The sequence below is a fragment of the Pristis pectinata genome, chromosome 38 (assembly GCF_009764475.1).
Source record: "Pristis pectinata isolate sPriPec2 chromosome 38, sPriPec2.1.pri, whole genome shotgun sequence".
Taxonomy (NCBI): Eukaryota; Metazoa; Chordata; class Chondrichthyes; order Rhinopristiformes; family Pristidae; genus Pristis; species Pristis pectinata.
The window spans coordinates 1,766,754-1,786,303 of record NC_067441.1 but is presented as its reverse complement, the minus strand read 5'-3'; the positions used below and the strand labels follow the sequence as shown (position 1 = coordinate 1,786,303).

Here is a 19,550-nt window from a genome sequence, read left to right as displayed (position 1 = left end):
TGAGTCCAGTTACAGGAAGCCAAACTCCAGTGTTAAGAGATAGGAGATCAGCAGCCTTCCTGTTGGGGCAGCACGGTAGCAGAGTGGTTAGCGTAACGCTATTACAGCGCCAGCGACCCGGGTTCAATTCCAGCCGCTGTCTGTAAGGAGTTTGTACGTTCTTCCAGTGTCTGCGTGGGTTTCCTCCGGGTGCTCCGGTTTCCTCCCACATTCCAAAGACGTACGGGTTAGGAAGTTGTGGGCATGCTATGTTGGCGCCAGAAGCGTAACGACAGTTGCAGGCTGCCCCCAGCACATTCTTAGCAATGCAAAAAGACATATTTCACTGTGTGTTTCAATGTACACGTGACTAATAAATAAATATCTCATGTCTTAAGTTGATGCTTGCAGGACAGGGAAAGAAACCTCAATCCAGTCAGCTGCAGCGAGGCAGTGCTGGGCACAAGACGGAGGGTGCCTCACACAATCAGGGACACTACACAGGACATACTTTAAGCAACTGTTAAGTTCTGTGACAGGCTTGTATTTTGGGACTGTGAGATCAACCGACCAATGACAGCCTTGTCTGCCACTAATGAGGACATGTGAGAGAGCTGCTCAACCTCCAGACTTGGCAACCACCCATTCTCAATGACTCCCAGGGTGACCCAAGCCATGGATGGGGCACAGGTCAACAGCAAACACTGCCTGCAGTCGCTCTGAGATCTCGCTGTGGTGGACAGGATGAGGTGACACACAGCAAGTTGCCACACGAAGCATAGGATCACATACAACACAAACTGGTCCTTCAGCCACCTTCGTTAGTCCCACTTAGAGTCACAGTCATACAGCACTGAAACAGGCCCTTCGGCCCAACTCCTCTGTGTTGACCAAGATTCCCATCTAAGCTAGTTGCATTTGCCAGCGTTTGGCCCATATCCCTCTCAACCTTTCCTATCCGTGCACCCGTCCAAGTGTCTTTAAAGGTTATTGTTGTACCTGCTTCAACTATTTCCTCTGGCAGCTCGTTCCATATACCCAGCACGCTGTGTGTGAAGAAGTTGCCCCTCGGGTCCCTTTTAAATCTTTCCCCTCTCACCTAAAACTCTAGTTTTGCTCATATTAGGCCCTTCTCCCTCTACACCTTCCTATCCAAGTAGCCGTACAAATGCCATTTAAAACTCGTAATTGTATCTGCCTCCACCAGCTCATTCCATATACCCACCCCTCAGATTGACTTCAAATCTCTCCCCCCTCACCTTAAACCTGTGCCCTTTAGTTCTAGACTCCCTGCCCTGGAAAAAAGACCCTCTCTTATCTATGCCCCTCTGCAAGGTCACCCCTCAGCCTCCGATGTTCCAGTGAGCCCAATATCTCTTTTAATGGTGAATCTCTTCTGCACTCTCTCTCTCTATTGTTACCACATCCTTCCTGTGGAGTGGTAACCAGAACTGTACACAGCACTCCAAATGTGGTCTAACCAATGTTTTGTACAAGATAGGAAAGGTGTAGAGGGACATGGGCTGACTGCAGGCAAGTGGGACTAGCTCAGGAAAGCATGTTGGTCAGCACGGACAAGTTGGGCCGAAGGGCCTGTTTCTATGCTGTTATAACTCTATTAGCTGCAACGCGACTTCTAGCTCTTGTACTCAATGCCTCAGCCTACAAAGGCAAGTATACCAAATGACTCCTTCACTACCCTACCCACCTGTGTCACCACTTTCAGCAAGCTATGGATTTGCACCCAAGGTCTCTCTATACATCAAATGCTCTTAAGGTCCCTACTGTTCACTCCACATGTCCTACCATAGTTTGAGGCAACACTCTTCTGATGCAGGAGTCTAAACAGTGAAGTGACACAAGAGTTAAACAGCACAGAAACAGACCCTTTGGCCCACCGAGTCTATGCTAACCACTGAGCACCCATTTTACACTAATCCTGCACCAATCTCATCAAGCACTCATTTTACACTCATGGTGGAGGAGGGAGAGAAGTGCCTGAAGTTTTGAAGAAGGCCCTTACTTTGGCAGGAGAACATGGAGGAGAGCTGACCATTGGAAAGCAATACCTCAGACTGAGTGGCAACACAGAGAAGGCCCAATCAATCCACTCGTCCCTGAACGTCACCACACATCCCTCTTTGTTGTATCCCCTTGGGACCCCAGGGTTCCACCCATCCAGGTGGGTATAGAAGGAGTTCAGCCATATGGCCAGCTCTGCCATTCAATAAGAAAGGTTCGGGAAAGGGTGGGAGCGTTGGGTGCAGCCTGAGGACAAAAGGAGCAGGAGCAAGAACAGGGCCAAGGGTGGGAGAGTGAGGCACAGTGAGGGAGGGCGATTCTGTTCCATTCTCCCAGTTCTTCCATCTCTGTGGCATTTGTTCCCCTCTGCCATCGTTAACAAAGCCCGTGACCGCATCTCAAACACTTCCCCGAACTTCTGCTCTAGGACAGATCAAGGACAGAGTTCCCCTGGTCCTCACCTTCCACCCCACCAACCTCTGCAGTCAACAGAATCATTCTCCGCAATTTCTGCACTGAAGATTCCACCACCAGACACATCTTCCCCTTTCAGCATTTCACAAGGACCATTCCCTTTGTGACTCCCTGATCCATTCTTCTACTACTAACCACACGGCCCTTTCTCTTGTAACAAGCGATGAAACACTCATCCTCTCACCACTTCCCTTCGGACCCTGACAGTTTTTCCAGGTGAAGCAGCGATCACGTGCACTTCTTCCAACTGCAATCGGTGTTCACACTGTGGTCTCCTCTACACTGGGCAATCACTTAGCGAAGCACATGTGCTCAGTCCGCAGGGGTGTGACGCCAAGCTTCCCGCTGCCTGCCACCTTAATTCCCCAGCAACGCACACCAAAATGCTGGAGGAACTCAGCAGGTCAGGCAGCATCTACGGAGAAATAAACAGTCGACGTTTTGGGGTCGAGACCCTTCATCAGAACTGGAAAAGGGGGCAGAAGCCGGAATAAGAAGGTGGCGGTGGCAGGAATACATGCAGGCAGGTGACAGGTGGGACCAGGTGAGGGGGGAAGGTAAGAGGGGAGATGTAGGGAGCTGAGAGGTGATAGAAGAGGGCGGTAGACCATGGGATAAGGGAAGGAGGTGGGAATAGATGGGCAGGGGAAGGGAATGGGCAGATCATGCAGGTGGGGGCCACAGGAATGAGGGAACACAAAGGAGAGAGAAAAGGGGGAGGGGAAGAGGGGAGGGGTTACTGAAATCGATGTTGAGGCCGTCGGGTTGGAGACTACCAACGCGAAATACAAGGTGTTGCTCCTCCAACCTACATCTGGCCTCAACGTGGCAGACCCAGAAGTTAAAGAAATCAACGTTGAGGCCGTCCCTCTGACTTATCGGTCTGCAGTCTCCTGTACTCCCACAGCAAAGCCCAACGCAAGCTTGAGGAATAGCACCTCATCTGTCTGGGCATGTTCCTGCCTTCTGAACACGGTATTGAATTCTACAACTTCAACTCACTTGATTTTTGTCCTGTATCAATCATCCACTTGTGATATTAGTTCAGCTTGTTTTCCTTCCAACCCCCTCCTCTGTTCGTGTCTGGGAGCGGAGGACATACCCAGCCTAACCTGCCGGGCTCATCCTCCTGCTCTGCATTTGCAACTCCCACACTTGTGTCTCGGTTCTTTTTGTCCACGTTCTCACCTTCTGCTTCTATTAACATCCCTGACCACATAACCTTGTTTACAAGCTTACCCATGGTCAGTCCAGTCTCCCCCATCAGAGACATTCCCCTCCCTGCCGCTTTACGAGCTTCTTTTGCCTCATTCCCAGTTCTGACGAAGGTCTCCAACCCGAAACATTAACTCCGTTCCTCTTTCCACAGTTGCTGCCTGACTTGCTGAGTGTTTCCAGCATTTTGTTTTATTTCAGAACTCCAGCATCCACAGAGGTGCTGATGTTGATTCTGTTTCCACTACAGAGCTTTGGAGTGGTGAACTTCCCTTTTGTTGTCAGTAAAATGTCCTCACAAATCAATCTCAAGCAATTACTCCCAATCTCTACGAGTGCAGCTCTCCACAGATCTGTGCACATCCTGGCCTTGACCGACAGGTGTGCTTACCAATTAAACAAGGAAATTTTTATACAGGAAGTAGCAAATGTCCCAGCACAGAAATTACTACATTAAAGAATGTTACTGGCCTTGAAGCTGTGAATGAACACAAGACAGTAAGCATTCTGAGCAATTCCTGGCTCACTGTATTTCAAGGAAATGCACGAATGCATTCTCGCAAACAAACTGTGGCAGGAAGTGGAAATGATTGTTAAACAGCTTAAACCAAATAATTAGCCAGAGTTGAAATGTATTTATGCCAGAGTCCAGGGAGGGGAAAGACAAACCAATACGAGGGAGATAATGACAAAAAGGAGGCAACCAACTATAAATCAGGAAACCTTGACCGTAGGTGAGCGCATTTGCTTCACTGCATCTCCACACAGATCGAGTACAGGGTAGAAGCGATGCCTGAACAACCCAGGAACCAAAATCTGCACAAGGCTACAAGTTGTGAAGACAAAGCTCCTGTGGCTTCTGTTCTTCCTTTCTCACGGGGACAGACTCCATCAACAATGGCAAACCCTGCACGCAAAGAACCAACTAAGAGGCATTTGATTAAACTTCGCCTGAAAGGATAATGAGACGCACATGGTTTTGTGGATTCAAGTCCAAAACCTGGGGTGACTAAAAATTGGGCTGTGGTATTGGTTTATTATTGTCACGTGTACTGAGATACAGTAAAAAGCTTTTATTAGTGTGCCGTTCAGAGAGATCATTCCATACCTAACTAGATCAAGGCAGTTAAAAGGAAAACAGAATGCAGTATATAGCCTTACAGTCACACAGAAAGTGCAGTGCAGGTAGACAAATAAATTCAAGGGCCACAACAGAGTAGACTGGGAGATCAAGAGTTCATCTTCATCATACTAGAGGTCCGTTCAAGAGTCTGACAACAGCAGGACAGAAGCTGTCCTTGAGCTTGGTGGTGTGTGTTCTCTCCAGCTTTTGTATTTGGAGTTTCTAAAGGGATCAGGTCAGTGACTGAGTTACTGCACAGGATGCACTATGGAGGCAGCATCCCTGGGAAGCAGACTACCTGAAGGACAGGGTAGGGAGGGAGTCCACGCTGCTGGAGGTTGGAGCGGTTGGCACCCCATTGCCAGTGGAACCTTCTCCCCAATGCAATGTTAAGCTCAGAAGCTGCCTGCATCCTCGGATGAATGTAATAAATTGCGCAGCCACAGACAACCTGAGATGATGTGTGGCCCTCAGCGAACAGCACCAAGGAGGATTCTAGGCATTACAACATTGCGCGTGCAACGTCATCGCCCAAAGTGACCACCTCATTATAACCTTGACTGCCCTTGTGTTCTAGGAGCACTGTGTAAATGTAAACTCATTCTTTATTCAGGTCAATTCATTTTGAAACCCAAGACAGGCTTCAATCTTCCCTGGGGCCAATTTTGTTTGGTGAGTGAAACTTGACATATCCTTCGGGATAACACTCAGCCAGCGCTCAGCTCAGACTTTCCACGCTGCACAGCAGAGCCTCTCGGTTTGCTCCTGGCAAACGTCGCTGGCTCAGGTTTCAGTCTCGCGTCAGGAAAATCCAGTCCTGCTGGGGTGCAGGAACTCCCTCTCCCACTGTTACCCGGGACCTCTTCACGAAAGGACCAAAAGCAACGTCCCTGAGCTCGGAATGCAGCTCCCCACCTCGCCCACTTCCAACAGGGGAGGGGCTGCCTTCCAAAGCTGAAACCTCAGTCCATCAGTGATCCCATGTCAACTTCCAATGAGAATTGGGCTTGTTCCTTTAGTCTTATGTTATAAGACATTGATAACAGACTCTTGAACAGACCTCTTACACGATAAAGATGAGCTCCTGATCTTCCACTTCTGGCAGCTCATTCATATCCCCACCACACAGAGGGTGCAAGAGCTGCCTGCAGAAGTGGTTGAGGTAGGTACATTAACCTCATTACATTAACGAAGGTTAGTGGTGTTGTGGATAGTGTAGAAGGTTGCTTTAGGTTACAAGGCATTGATAGGATGTAGAGCTGGGCTGAGAAATGGCAGATGGAGTTCAACCTGGAAAAGTATGAAGTGACACCTTGGGGAGATCGAATTTGAAGGCAGAATACAAGGTTAATGGCAGGACTCTTAACAGTGGAGGAACACAGGGATCTTAGGGTCCATTCCATTGATCCCTCAAGGTTGCCGCACAGGTTGATAGGGTTATTAAGGCGGCCTGTGATGTGTTGGCCTTCATTAGTCAGGGTATTGAGTTCAAGAGCTGCCAGGTAATGTTGCAGTTCTACAGAACTCTGGTTAGACCACACTTGGAGTATTGAGTTCAGCTCTGGTCGCCTCATTATAGGAAGGATGTGGAAGCTTTAGAGAGGGTGCAGAGGAGATTTACCAGGATGCTGCCTGGATTAGAGAGCATGTCTTATGAGGATAGGTTGAGCGAGCTAGGGCTTTTCTCCTTGGAGAGGAGGAGGATGAGAGGTGACTTGATAGAGTTGTACAAGATAAGAGGCATAGTTCGAGTGGACAGTCAGAGACTTTTTCCCAGGGCGAAAATAGCTCACGCAAGGAGCATAATTTTAAGGTGATTGGAGGAAGGTATAAGGGGGATGCAAGAAGCAAGTTTTTTTTTTACACAGAGTGGTGGGTGCACGGAATGCACTGCCAGCAGAGGTGGTGGCGGCAGATACATTAGGGACATTTAAGAGACTCTTAGATAGCCACATGAACGATAGAAAAATGGAGGGCTATGTGGGAGGAAAGGATTAGATAGATCTGAGAGCAGGATAAAATGTTGGCACAACATCGTGGGCTGAAGGGCCTGTATTGTACTGTGATGTTCCATATATGTTTTATGTTTAACATTTCAAAGGCACTTGGACAGGGACATGGATAGAATCCAAATCAGGTTTATCATCACTGACTTATATGTCGTGAAATGTGTTGTTTTGCAGCAGCAGTGCAGTGTAAAGACATAAAATTACTATAAATTACAGAAATAAATAAATAGTGTAAAAAAAGGAATAACGAAGTAGCGTTCATGGACCGTTCAGAAATCTGATAGCGGAGGGGGAGAAGCTGTTACTGAATTGTTGAGTGTGGGTCTTCAGGTTCCTGTACCTGAGACACAAGAGAGACTGTAAGTGTTGGAAATCTGGAACAACACAAGGTGCTGAGGAACTCAGCAGGTCAGGCAGCATCTATGAAGGGAAATGAAGTCGACGTTTCAGGCCGAGACCCTTCATCGGGCTCCTGTACCTCCTCCGCGATGGTGGTAACGAGAAAAGGGAAAGGTTTAGAGGAATAAGGGCAGGAAAATGGGACTAGCTCAGTTCGGCATCTTGGTCTGCGTAGGCGTGTTGGGCCGAAGGGCCTGCTTCCGTGCTGTACGACTTTGTGACTCTGCACGTTGACACAGCAAGTCCCACATCAACAAAGCCCTCGGCTATTTTAAGACGATAGATTGGCCAAACAAGACAATTAAACCAAATGACTAAGCAAGGACTGCTGCTTCTTCTCAGAGCCACGCAAGAGGTACGTCCCATCTATAACATTGGTGAACTGACAGCAAGGGCGTTGGCAATTAGAAAGCTGGGCCAAACGCCAAGAGGAAGATAATCACAGGGTGAGCATGTGTACGAGTGCATGTCAGATGCACAAGTGCATCCCAAAAATTCAGGAGCTGCTCTAGTCAAAGAGGGTAACAGATGGCAGCCAGGGAAATAGTTTATAATTCAATCCGAATAGCTTAGAGACTGTACTGCCAAGAATATCCAGTGTTTTGAACTTCACAGCCATGAGTTGTCTTTGAAGTACAGTGGAGACACAAGAGACTACATACTGGAAGCTGGCGCAACAAAATCTGCCAGAGGAACTCAGTGGGTTGAGCAACATCTGTGGGACGGAAGGAATTGTCGACGTTTCGGGTTGAAACCCTGCATCAGTTTCGATGTCAGAGTCCTGATGCAGGCTTTCGACGCGAAACGTTCACAATTCCCACCCCTCCGCAGATGCTGCTCAACCCACTGTGATCCTCCAGCAGATTGTTTGTTGATCTTTGAGGTACAGTTTAACATGATAGACTTGTACAGGATGCACCAATAACAAGCGAGTTAAGTGACTAATTTGTTTTTCCATGAGTGATTTTGAGTGATGGATAAATACTGAATTGAAACCAGGGAGAATGCCCCAGTAGTTCTTCGAAAGGCAGGCTGCTGAATCTTATCCACTACCACGCATCTGGAGTATTGTGTTCAGTTTTGGTCACCCTGCTATAGCAAAGATGCCATTAAGCTGGAAAGGGTGCAGAGGAGATTTATGATGTTGTCAGGACTCGAGGGACTGAGGTTATGGAGAGAGGTTGAGCAGATTGGGACTTTATTCATTGGAGTGTAGGGGTGATCTTATAGAGGTGTATAAGATCATAAGGGGCATAGATAGGGTGAATGCCCACAGTCTTTTTCCCAGGGTTGGGGAATCAAGAACTAGAGGGCACAGGTTTAAAGTGAGAGGGGAGAGATTTAATAGGAACCTGAGAGGCAATTTTTTCACCCAGAGGGTGGTGAGTATATGGAATGAGCTGCCAGTGGAAGTGGTTGAGGCGGGTACATTAACAACAAAAGGCACTTGGTACATCGGCAAAAGGTACATGGATAGGAAAGGTTTAGAGGGATATGGGCCAAACATGGGACTACCTTAGGTGGGAATCTTGGTCAGCATGGACCAGTTGGGCTGAAGGGCCTGTTTCCGTGTTGTATGACTCTATGACAGTGATATCAAACATGGCCCAGATCCCCCAGCACTGCCCCGCTGATAAGATGACACTCACCCCAGGAATGCCTATCGCAAAAGTAGTGGCAGCTCTGCAACTACAACTCGCATGAACCTGGGGAGCAGGAAGAGGCCATTTTCAACCCCTCAAGGTTGTCCTGATGCTCCAACAAATCAGAGTTGGCCTTTACTTCAACTTTGACGAAGATAAAATTATTGAAGGAAATGTGCAAAAATGGAAGTACATTGAGGCACCCCCTTAGAGATGATCTGACAAGAGGAAGTATGAAGTTGTGCAGGCTATAAAAGTGAGGGTGTGGTTCTCGTGACAATCAGCAGTTTCAGGAGATTGCAAACAGGTTAGCAGATATTTGGGGTGAGGAAATGCAAGATATTCTCACAGCATTTAAGCAACATCTAGACAAGTACGTGAATCACCAAGGCATAGAAAGCTTTGGACCTAACCCAGGTAAATGAGATTAGTGTAGACAGACAGCATGGACACTGTGGGCCTGTTTCTCTGCTGTTAAGTATAAATCCAAGTAATTTCTCTGGTACCCCCTCTGTTTACTTCAAAATTCACTACAGTTTCTCAAGAACTCCTTAGTTCGAGTGAGACAAGAGTGCATGTCTTACAACAGTCAGCAATTCTTGCCCATTAACACGACCACCCTAGTAGATGGAAAGAGAAGCAAACCCCCCAAAGTCCGAAACTTAAGGCAACAGGTTGAATTGCCGCTTCCATTTACCACATTCCCCACTGTCGGGGAAGGTAGATCACAGGATGTTTGGAGGCGGCTGTCCCACCATGTTGGATCAGAATCCGACCGGATGTGGTGCACTCAGGCCTGGACATCAGCCCGTCAACATGCCAACCCTTCAGATACCCAACAGCCAATCTGTTCGATTGGCTCGTCAGACCACACCGTGGTCAGAGGTTAGCTCCTTGTCCTCTTCCAGTTTAATTAATGAAACTTGCTGCCTTGCATGGAAAATAAATGTGTGTCCAATATTCTGCACTGGAATCTCAGAAAGTTTCCAGCAGGTTCCAGAGACAGTGCGGGATTCAGTGTAAATCCGACAGCCAACAGCTGCTCCTTTTCACTGGCTGGAGGCTGTAGACTTGAGTACACAATGTCCCCCACTGCACTCCATTTCCCTACTTTTCAAAAGTTTATGGGCCTAGTCTTAAAATTTTAAAGGTAAATTTTTCATTGCACCTGTGGCATACATGTACATAGAACATTACAGCACAGTACTGGCCCTTCGGCCCACAATGTTGTGCCAACATTTTATCCTGCTCTAAGATCTATCTAACCCTTCCCTCCCACATAGCCCTCCATTTCTCTATCATTCATGTGCCTATCTAAGAGTCTCTTAAATAGCCCTAATGTGTCTGCCCCCACAACCTCTGCCAGCAGTGCGTTCCACGCACCCACCACTCTGTGTAAAAAAAAACTTGCCCCGGCATCCCCTTTATATCCTCCTCCAATCAACTTAACCTCATGCCCCCTCGTGTTAGCCATTGTCGCTCTGGGGAAAAGTCTTTGACTGTCCACTTGATCTATGCCTCTTAATATCTTGTACATATGTACTTGTGCATATGACAATAAACTCCCTTTGACTAAATACTTCATGATTGATTGAGGACCTTTGATTTGCTGACTACTCAGCTGCGGTACAAAGCTCACTTGTCAGCATTACAAGCATTTGCCCAGCCCCTTTGAGCCATATAGCATGGAAACAGAACCTTCACACATCAAGCATCCATTTAAACTAATCATACACTAATTAAATTTTTATTCCCCCACATTCTCATCAATTTCCCCCAGATTCTACCACTCACCTACACACTAGGGACAACTAACCCACCAACTCTGTATGTGGTTGGAATGTGGGAGGAAACCGGAGCACCCGGGGGAAACCCACACGGTCACAGAGAGAACGTGCAAACTCCACACAGGCAGCACCAGATTGAACCGAAGTCCCTGGAGTTGAGGCAGTGACTCTACCAGCTATGCCACTGTGCCTCCATGTGTACATGGAGTTCCTCATTCAGCCATCCAATGTGAATGTGTTGGATGGAGTTACAGGAGACTGCAGATACTGAACCTGCAGCAACAAACTGCTGGAGGAACTCAGTGGATCAGACAACAGCTGGAGAGGGAAATGGACAGTCGACGTTTCAGACTGAGACCCTTTGTTCAGACCTGAAACATTGACTGTCCATCTCCGTCCACAGATACTGCCTGACCCGCCGAGTTCCTCCAGCCTCTTGTTTGTACCTAAAAATCCCACGTCTTTGCCACCTGGTTTGAGACCCACAACTCGCTCGGGGGGGGGGGGGGGGGGGGGGGGGGGGGGGGGGGGGGGGGGGGGGGGGGGGGGGGGGGGGGGGGGGGGGGGGGGGGGGGGGGGGGGTGGGGGGGGGAACAACTCGCAGAACAACCCAAGTACACAGACAGGCAAAGAGGCAGTGGGTCCTGTCCTGCACAACGTTGGAGGAGTCCATGGGCCAAATCACCACCTTCCGTGCTGTGGCCACTGATCTGACACAAACTCATGACCCACCACCAACAATCGCAGCTCAGATCAGGCAGAGATATGGACTTGGCAGGTTTTAGTGGATGGGTCTGCCTGGAGCCCCATGATGGGGTGCGCTTAATGGCCACTTGCACCCATACTTGTCTCATGCTCTTCCTGCTGCTCTTCTTGATCCCCACCATCCGGGCCGTGCCATCCTCTCGCAGCTCCCATCGGCAGGAGGTACAGAAGCCTGAAGTCCCCACACCACCAGTTCAGGAACAGCGACTTCCCTTCAACCATTCGGTTCTTGAACCAACCTGCACAACCCTAACCCTACTTCAGCAACAGAACACTACGGACCACCTCTTGCACTGTCATGGAGTTGTCTCTGATTGTTTTGCTTTACACTGACGTCTTGTTTTGCACAGTCTCTGTTTTGCTCTTCATGTTCCATATGTTGTCTGTACCTACGTGCCCGTGATGTTGCTGCAAGTTTTTCATTGTACTTGCACACAAACTCAACAATCCACTCCATCCCCATCACCCACTGAAGCTTGAATTCATAGTGCAGTGAAGAACACACACACACACTTGCGTCCTTCCAAGCCAACATTCCCAGTGGAGTACAGAGGGGGAAAGCACACCACCACACTTTGCCTCTGGGGCAGTGCCACACTGACGCCAAGCCCAGAATCTGCCCTCGTGTCCAGGGAACGAGGCTCAGACCCATTCCCTTCTGACCCGTGGGGCAAGAACGTTACCCACTGCTTCACAGCTGAACAAGGACCACAGGGCAGAATGAGCAGCCTCCCTGTGTGGGACCGTGGGGCCGATCCACACGATACACGTCCCCCTTTAAGAATGAAAGCAGGTCCTGACAAAGTAGCATTACCACTGAGCTGTGAACTCAGCAGATGAGTGGGCCTTATTGCAGGGTTGCTGTGGTAACCTGCTAGAGTTTACAGCATTAACCAACTGTTACAGACAGCAGCTAACTCCTTCATGTCTCCACTTGTCTGAATGCAGGCTAAGTAATTACCAGGCAGAGGACAAACGACGGGAAGGCTTATGACAGGCCCCGGTTAACAGGCATTCATTTACGACACAGGCAACAGCAGCAGGAAAGAAAATCCCAAAGCTGAAATAAGCAGCTGGAAAAATCACTGCAAAGGTGTTGCAGTCTCATAGATCAGTGTCATACAGCCCTTCAGCCCATTGAGTCTGTGCCGACCAAGCACCCATTTCAGAGTAATTCCATTTTACTTTTCCTCACATTCAGATCACCCCCCCTCCCAAGAATCTACCCCTTACCCACACACTAAGGGGCTGATTAACCCACCGACCCCTGCACGTCGTTGGGACGTGGGAGGGGACTGGAGCACCCGGGGGAAATCCACGCGGTTACATGGAGAATGTGCAGACTCCACACACACACAGCGCCGGAGGTCGGGATCGAACCGGAGTCTCTGGAGCTGGGAGGCAGCATCTGTGGACAGTCGACGTTTCGGGTGGAGACCCTTCATCTGGGCTGGAGTCTCACTTCAACTCACACCTAGTGCTCAACACCTCTGAGATCACCAACTTCCCAAGGCCACGAATGCAAAACTGGCCAGTTTTGCTTTCAAATTACTCACCATCAAGACTATGTAATAGTAGGCCACTCGGCCCCTCAAGCCTGTCTAACCATTCAATATGATCACGGCTGATCTGGCCCAGGCCTCATCTCCTCTTCTGTGCCAGCTCCCCAGAGCCTGCAATTCAACAATCTTTCGAAAAAAAATTATCTCCCTCCTCTTTAGCATCAGAGTTATACAGCACAGAAACAGGCCCGTCAGCCCAACTTGTCCATGCCGACCAAGATGTCTCTTCAAGTTAGTCCCATTTGCCATTGTTTGGCCCATATCCCTCTAAATCCTTCGTATCCACGTACCTGTCTAAATGTATTTTAAACATCGTAATTGTACCCACCTCTACCACTTCCTCTGGCAGCTCGTTTCACACACCCACCACCTCTCTGAAAAACTTGCCCCTCCATCCATTTTAAATCTTTCCCCCTCACCTTAAATCTAAGCCGAGTTTTAAACTCTTGTACCCTGGGAAAAAGTCTAACTATTCACCTTATTGATGCCCCTTATGGTTTTATAAACCTCTCTAAGGTCACCCCTCAGCCTCCTTCACTCTGGGGAAGAAAGTCCCAGCCTGTCCAACCTCTCCCTATAACCCCTCCAGTCCCAATAACAATCTTGTGAATCTTTTCTGCACCCTCTCCAGCTTAAATGACACCCTTCCTACAGCTGGGTGACCAGAACCATACACAATACTCCAGGTGCAGTCTCACCAATGTCTTGTACAGTTGTAGCATGATATCCCAACTCCTGTACTCAATGCCTCGACCGATAAAGGCAAGCGTGCCGAACACCTTCATCACCACCCTGTCTACCTGTGTCACCACTGTCAGTCAGACCCACCCCAACCCCACTTTTAAATCCCCCTGGTGATCCAGCCTCCACAACCCTCTGAGGCAGAGAATTCCAGAGATTCACCTTCTTCTTCCCCCCCCCCCCAAGAAACAATTCCTACACACCTTAGTTTTAACTGACCGCTCCCTCCCTAACTATATCTTCTCATGTGAGAGGCCCCCACCAGTGGAAACATCTCGATACTACTCTGTCAAGCCCCCTTACGATCATGTTTCAATAAGATTACCCATCAGTCATCCAAACTTAAAAAAACCTCAATCTAATTTCCTAAGCTATTTTTAATTTCTCTCTAACCTTCCCCAGACATCTCAGGGCACCTTTGGTGTTAACTCCTTTCGAATTCTCCACCACACCACTGACAGCTGTGCCTGATGGTCCAAGCTTTGGAAACCCCTCCCTGTGAACCTCTCCCCCACTCATTCTTCCCTCCTTCAGATGCTCATTGAAACTACCAAACTTAGGGTCACTGTTCTCAACGTCCCAAACATTGCTTTGACACCAACACAGAATGTTGGACACACCAGCGACTCAGGCAGCATCGGCAGAAAGGGAAAACAGATTGAACGTTTCCAGGGTTGGAGAACGCTCAGATGGGAAACATCAACTGTTTCTTTCCCCAGAGGAGCTGCCTGACCTTTTGGGTATTTTCAGCATTTTCTGCTTTTATTTCAGATTTCCAGCATCTGCAGCTCTTTGCTTCGTTGACACATGATGCACTTCAGACTATTTTAGTGTTAAGGTGCAGCACTAATGAGAAATTAAAATAAAAACAAAGATGCTGGAGGAATTCAGCAGGTCAGGCAGCATCTGTGGAGGGAACTGAGTCCAGGTGAAGGGCCTCGAGCTGAAATATCGACTGTCCATTTCCCTCCACAGATTCTGCCCGACCCACTGAGTCCCTCCAGCATCTTATTTGCTCCAGATTCCTGCATCTGCAGCCTCTGGCGTCTTACAAATGAGGAATGTTGATCCTCACCATACTCCTTTTGTGTAGGGGAGGACAGGGACAGATGCCTCTCATCCAGTGGAGAGTGAACCTTCCGCATTCACCCCCTACAAGAGGGGGGACCTCCAGGGAAACAATGAGGGAGAGCCACGGAGAGTGCTGACCCGTGGCTGGGTTAAGGGCATCAGCTGTGGCTGAGAGGGTCAAGGGAACCGGACTGCTCCCGTCAGCTCTCAATGTCACACGACCCGGCTCAATGCAGCCATGAACAGCAGCAATGTACAGGTAAAGGTGGAGGCACACATTTCGGTGAGGCAGCTTGCTGGTCTGCGGCACCTTCCACCATCCAGAGCATCTTCCAAGACATTACATGGCCATTTAAATACTTCTGAAGGTGCCTTAACATGGCAGCCAACTAGCTGCACAGCAGGATTCCAGAATAAACAATCGGGTGCAGCACACAGAAAGCTGGAGGAACTCAGGCTCCAGCATCTTCTGTAAACTGCTTTTAGATGAGGGGTCTTAAAGTACAGTCGTAGCTGATCCTATGGGGAGATGGGGCTTATTTTATCATTAGTACGAGGCACAGAATCACTGCATCAGAAGGAGGGAGAGACTAGATGAGCAGTTGTATGATTTGCTGCAAGGTTTTCCTTCAGTCAAGATGCCCTTCTATGGGAACTGTTTGCTCAATACGGCTAACCCAGCTTGTTGCTCCCCTGGGCAGAGCTGTGGAACAGACTGCTCTCTGGGCAACTCTGTCGGAACACGGCATCCAGGCTTGGGAACGCAGACGGCCCCTTTCACTTCGGCAAGGCTCTGGCTCAAGCAACGCAGCGAGTCTCGTGGGATTAGGAATATTCTGCGAAGCCAAAGCCTCAGACAACAAAGCAGCCCGTTCCTATGGCAACACTAAGCACTGGAGCAGGAGGTCTGACAAGCAACTGAACTCACAGTCAGGGTACGAGGGGAGAGGGGGGTGGAAGCCACGTCAGATGGGCGGGCACACAGCTGGCAAACTCTGCCAAAGTCAGCTGGCATGTCCTCTGACAGGGGGTCCCCGCTTGCCTGTGGACTCACTGATGGAGTGAGGAGGAAACTGCGGGGTGGGGGGGGGCAATCTGGAGTGGTAACATATGTGAGGGCAGAACTCATGGTCTCCTTCTTGAATACACAGGTGTCCCATCGTAGTGGATGCACATCCTCAGAGGCCGCACCGTGATTAAACAGCATGGGATGGGGCCACACAACAACCCCCCGCAAGACCGCCCACCACTGGGTGGTTCACCAAGAGCCAAGGGCTCAGTACTTACCTTCTGCAGACTGGAGGAGTTCAGCTGGGTCTTGTCAATTATTTTTACAGCAACCTAAAAAGGAAAGGAGAATAAATACTGTCAGCTTCAGATCAGCCATCCTCTCACTAACCCAGTACACACATCGGGACTCCCTCCTTGCCCAGCACCATCCCTTCCGAGCTCAGTTGCTCAGCTGAAGGGGAGAAAGACAGCAGTTGTTTGATCTGGTCAGAGTCATGCAGCATGGAAATGGGCCCTTCAGCCCAACTGGTCCATGCTGACCACGATTCCCATCTAGGCTAGTCCCATTTGGCCCACATCCCTCTAAACCTTTCCTATCCATGGACCTGTCCACGTGTCTTTTAAATGTTGTTAATGTCCCTGACTCACCCACTTCCTCTGGCAGCTCATTCCACATACGGACCACCCTCTGGGTGAAGTTGCCCCTCAGGTTCCTATTAAATCTCCCCCCTCACCCTAAATCTATGCCCTCTAGTTCTTGATTCCCCAACCCTGGGAAAAGACTGCGCAGTCACCCTATCGATGCCCCTCATGATTTTATACAGTTCTATAAGATCACCCGTCATTGTCCTACACTCCAGGGAAAACAGTCCCAATCTATTCAACCTCTCTCCATAACTCAGTCCCTCGAGTCCCAGCAACATCCTCGTAAATCTCCTCTGCACTCTTTCCAGCTTAATGGCATCTCTCTTAAGGTGTGATCATTTGCCAAACTGTCCAACCTCGTTTATGAGTGGCAGCAAGATGCGGGGGTCACTTTCAACACTAGGCTGGTGGGATAGAGACAGAAAATGCTAGAAACACTCAGCAGGTCACAAACGGGGTCAGCATTTCAAGTCCTAGACCCACCACCAGTTCTGAGACGTTAAGTCTTTCCCTTGTTGCGGCTGTACCAAAGGTTGGTTAGGCTGCACTTGGAGTAGTGTGTGCAGATCTGGTCACCACACTATAGGATGTGGCAGCAATAGAGAGAGAGCAGAACGATTCACCAGGACATTGCCTAGAATGGCTGTAGTTATAAGGAGGGACTGGATAGCTGGGTCTGTTCTCACTGGAGCATGGGAGGCAGAGGGGTGACCTCAGAGGGTTATAAGATTATGAGAGGCATAGACAGGATAGATAGTCAGAATCTTTTTCCCCAGGGTAGGGGAATTTGTAATTAGAGGGCATAGATATAAGGCGAGAGGGCAGAAATTTAAAGGAGATCTGAGGGGTAAGTTTTAACCCCCAGAGGGAGTGAATATCTGGAACGAGCTGCCAGAGGAGGCAGATACAACTACAATGCTTAAAAGGCGTTTGAGCAAATACTTAGATAGGAAAGGTGGGGGAGAACGTGGGCCTAATGAGGGCCTATAGGATTAGTGAAGATAAGCATCATGGTGGGTTTGGGAGAGGTGGGCTGAGAGGGTCTGTTTCAATACTGGATTCTATGACTGGAATTTATGATTTTCCACAGATGCTGCCCAATCTATACAGTGTTTCCAGCATTTTTGTTTTTCATTTTGCACTCACAACATCTGTATTTTGTTTTTGATTAGGCTGCTGGGGGAAGAGGCTCCAGAGGTAGAGAAATCCACCTGGGTAACACTCCAGAAGCAGGAACAGTACCCGGCCTCACAACCCACAGAAAGCCGTGAACCCTGGTTTGAAGCCCAGTTAACAAAGGCTTCAGGCAGCATTTGAATCTGAAGTACTTTCTAAAGTTTGATCCGGATTAAGAAGAGGAAATGCAGTTCAGCTTTGGGAGTCTCCAACCTGATGGCCTCAACATCGATTTCTCTAACTTCCAGTAACCCCTCCCCTTCTTTTTCTCTCCCCACACCCCCCCCATCCACTCCTTTGTCTTCCCTTATTCCTGTGGCTCCCTTCCCCCGCCTTGATGACCTGCCCATCTCCTCCCCTCCCCCATCCTGTATTCTATGGTCCACTGCCCTCTCCAACTGGAATCCTCCTCCTCCAGCCCTTTGCCTCTTCTGTCACATCTTCTTCCCTCCCCCACCCACCTACCCCACCCCCCTCACCTGAACACCTCTCCCCTGCCTGCGTGTACTCCTCCCCCTCCCCCCACATTCTGGCTTCTGCTCTCTTCCTTTCCAGTCCTGATGAAGGGTCTCGGCCCGAAATGTCAACTGTTTATTTCCCTCCATAGATGCTGCCTGACCTGCTGAGTTCCTCCAGCACTGCGTATCAGCTATGTACGGGAAGAGTTTTACGATTAAGGGGTTTGGTGGGGGGGGCTTTAATTTACTGGGCACATTACTGTTGTCAACACTACTTCTGTACCAGGCCCTGGGTCAGTTTGCACTGTACACCACTGCTAATTTTAATCACACCACCACCCAGCTTTGAACCTGCCCGGCTTGTTTCCATGTAACACATCTGGTGAGGTTGCTGGGACAACAGAGGGGGGGCTGGGTGCAAGTGGGGGTGGAGGGGTGTCCTGTGGGAAAAGGAGTCAGAGAATGGGTGTGCTAGCAGGAAACTGGTACTGCCATGTTACTTTATACTCCAACACTTGAATGAAGGATGGGGCTTTCGATCCATTGACTGACGACTCCTGCCCCTCGCCCCAGCATCGTCAGTGGATCACCCCTGAGGGAGTTCCATTACTGCCCGGGGCCCGTCCATCTACTTGTGACGTTAAAGATCCCTTGGTGCTGGTCTTTTAATGAAAATCAAGATGACCGCAGATGCCTCAATCTGAAACACAAGCTGCTGGAAACAAGCTGCCTCTTTCCCAGAGCACCAGTGCTCAATACAAGAGGGCTTTAAAAGTAATGGGTGGGAAGTTCAAGGGAGATATCAGAGGGAGATTTTTTTTATCCAGAGAGTGGTTGGGGCATGGAATGCGCTGCCTGGGGTGGTGTGGAGGCAGGTACATTAGTCAAATTCAAGAGATTGCTAGATAAGCATATGGAGGAATTTGAAATAGAGGGATATGTGGGAGGAAGGGGTTAGATAGTCTTAGGCGAGGTTTAATGGTCGGCACAACATGGTGGGCCGAAGGGCCTGTATTGTGCCGTACTGTTCTATGAAAACCTCTATGAAACTATGAAATACTCAGCAAGTCAGGCAGCACAGAACAGCACAGCACAGGAACAGGCCCTGCAGCCCACCATGCTGTGCTGAACTAATTAAACACCTACTCAACTAGACCCATGTCCCTCCATTCTCTGCACATTCAACCTGGACTTCAAGCAGCAGCAGAGATCAGAGGGCTCTTTGGGTTGGGTTTGATCCGCACGTGACCTAGGGCAACTGATTTGCGATGAGCAGGCGTCCCTCAGAGTTGAGTAGACTCAGCCCTGAGACAGGTGCTGAGAGATCCTGGAGGTAACTTCCAATGCAGCACAGAATGCCAGAGACACTCAGTGGGTTGGACAGTGTCTGTGGAGAGAGTTCACATTTCAGGTCAAATTTCCAACAAAAGGAGCTTAGACCTGAAACACAACTTTCTCTCAGGAAGGATG

At 49.1% G+C, this 19,550-nt stretch overlaps 1 protein-coding gene across 1 annotated transcript in view; it reads right to left on the bottom strand.

Moving 5' to 3' along the window:
* mark2b (MAP/microtubule affinity-regulating kinase 2b) overlaps positions 1–19,550 on the bottom strand; it is a 127,006-nt gene that overhangs the window by 40,640 nt on the left and 66,816 nt on the right. Inside the window, exon 3 of the mRNA XM_052044939.1 lies at positions 16,078–16,131. Coding sequence (XP_051900899.1) covers positions 16,078–16,131 — 54 coding nt within the window. The remainder of the gene's footprint in view (positions 1–16,077; positions 16,132–19,550) is intronic.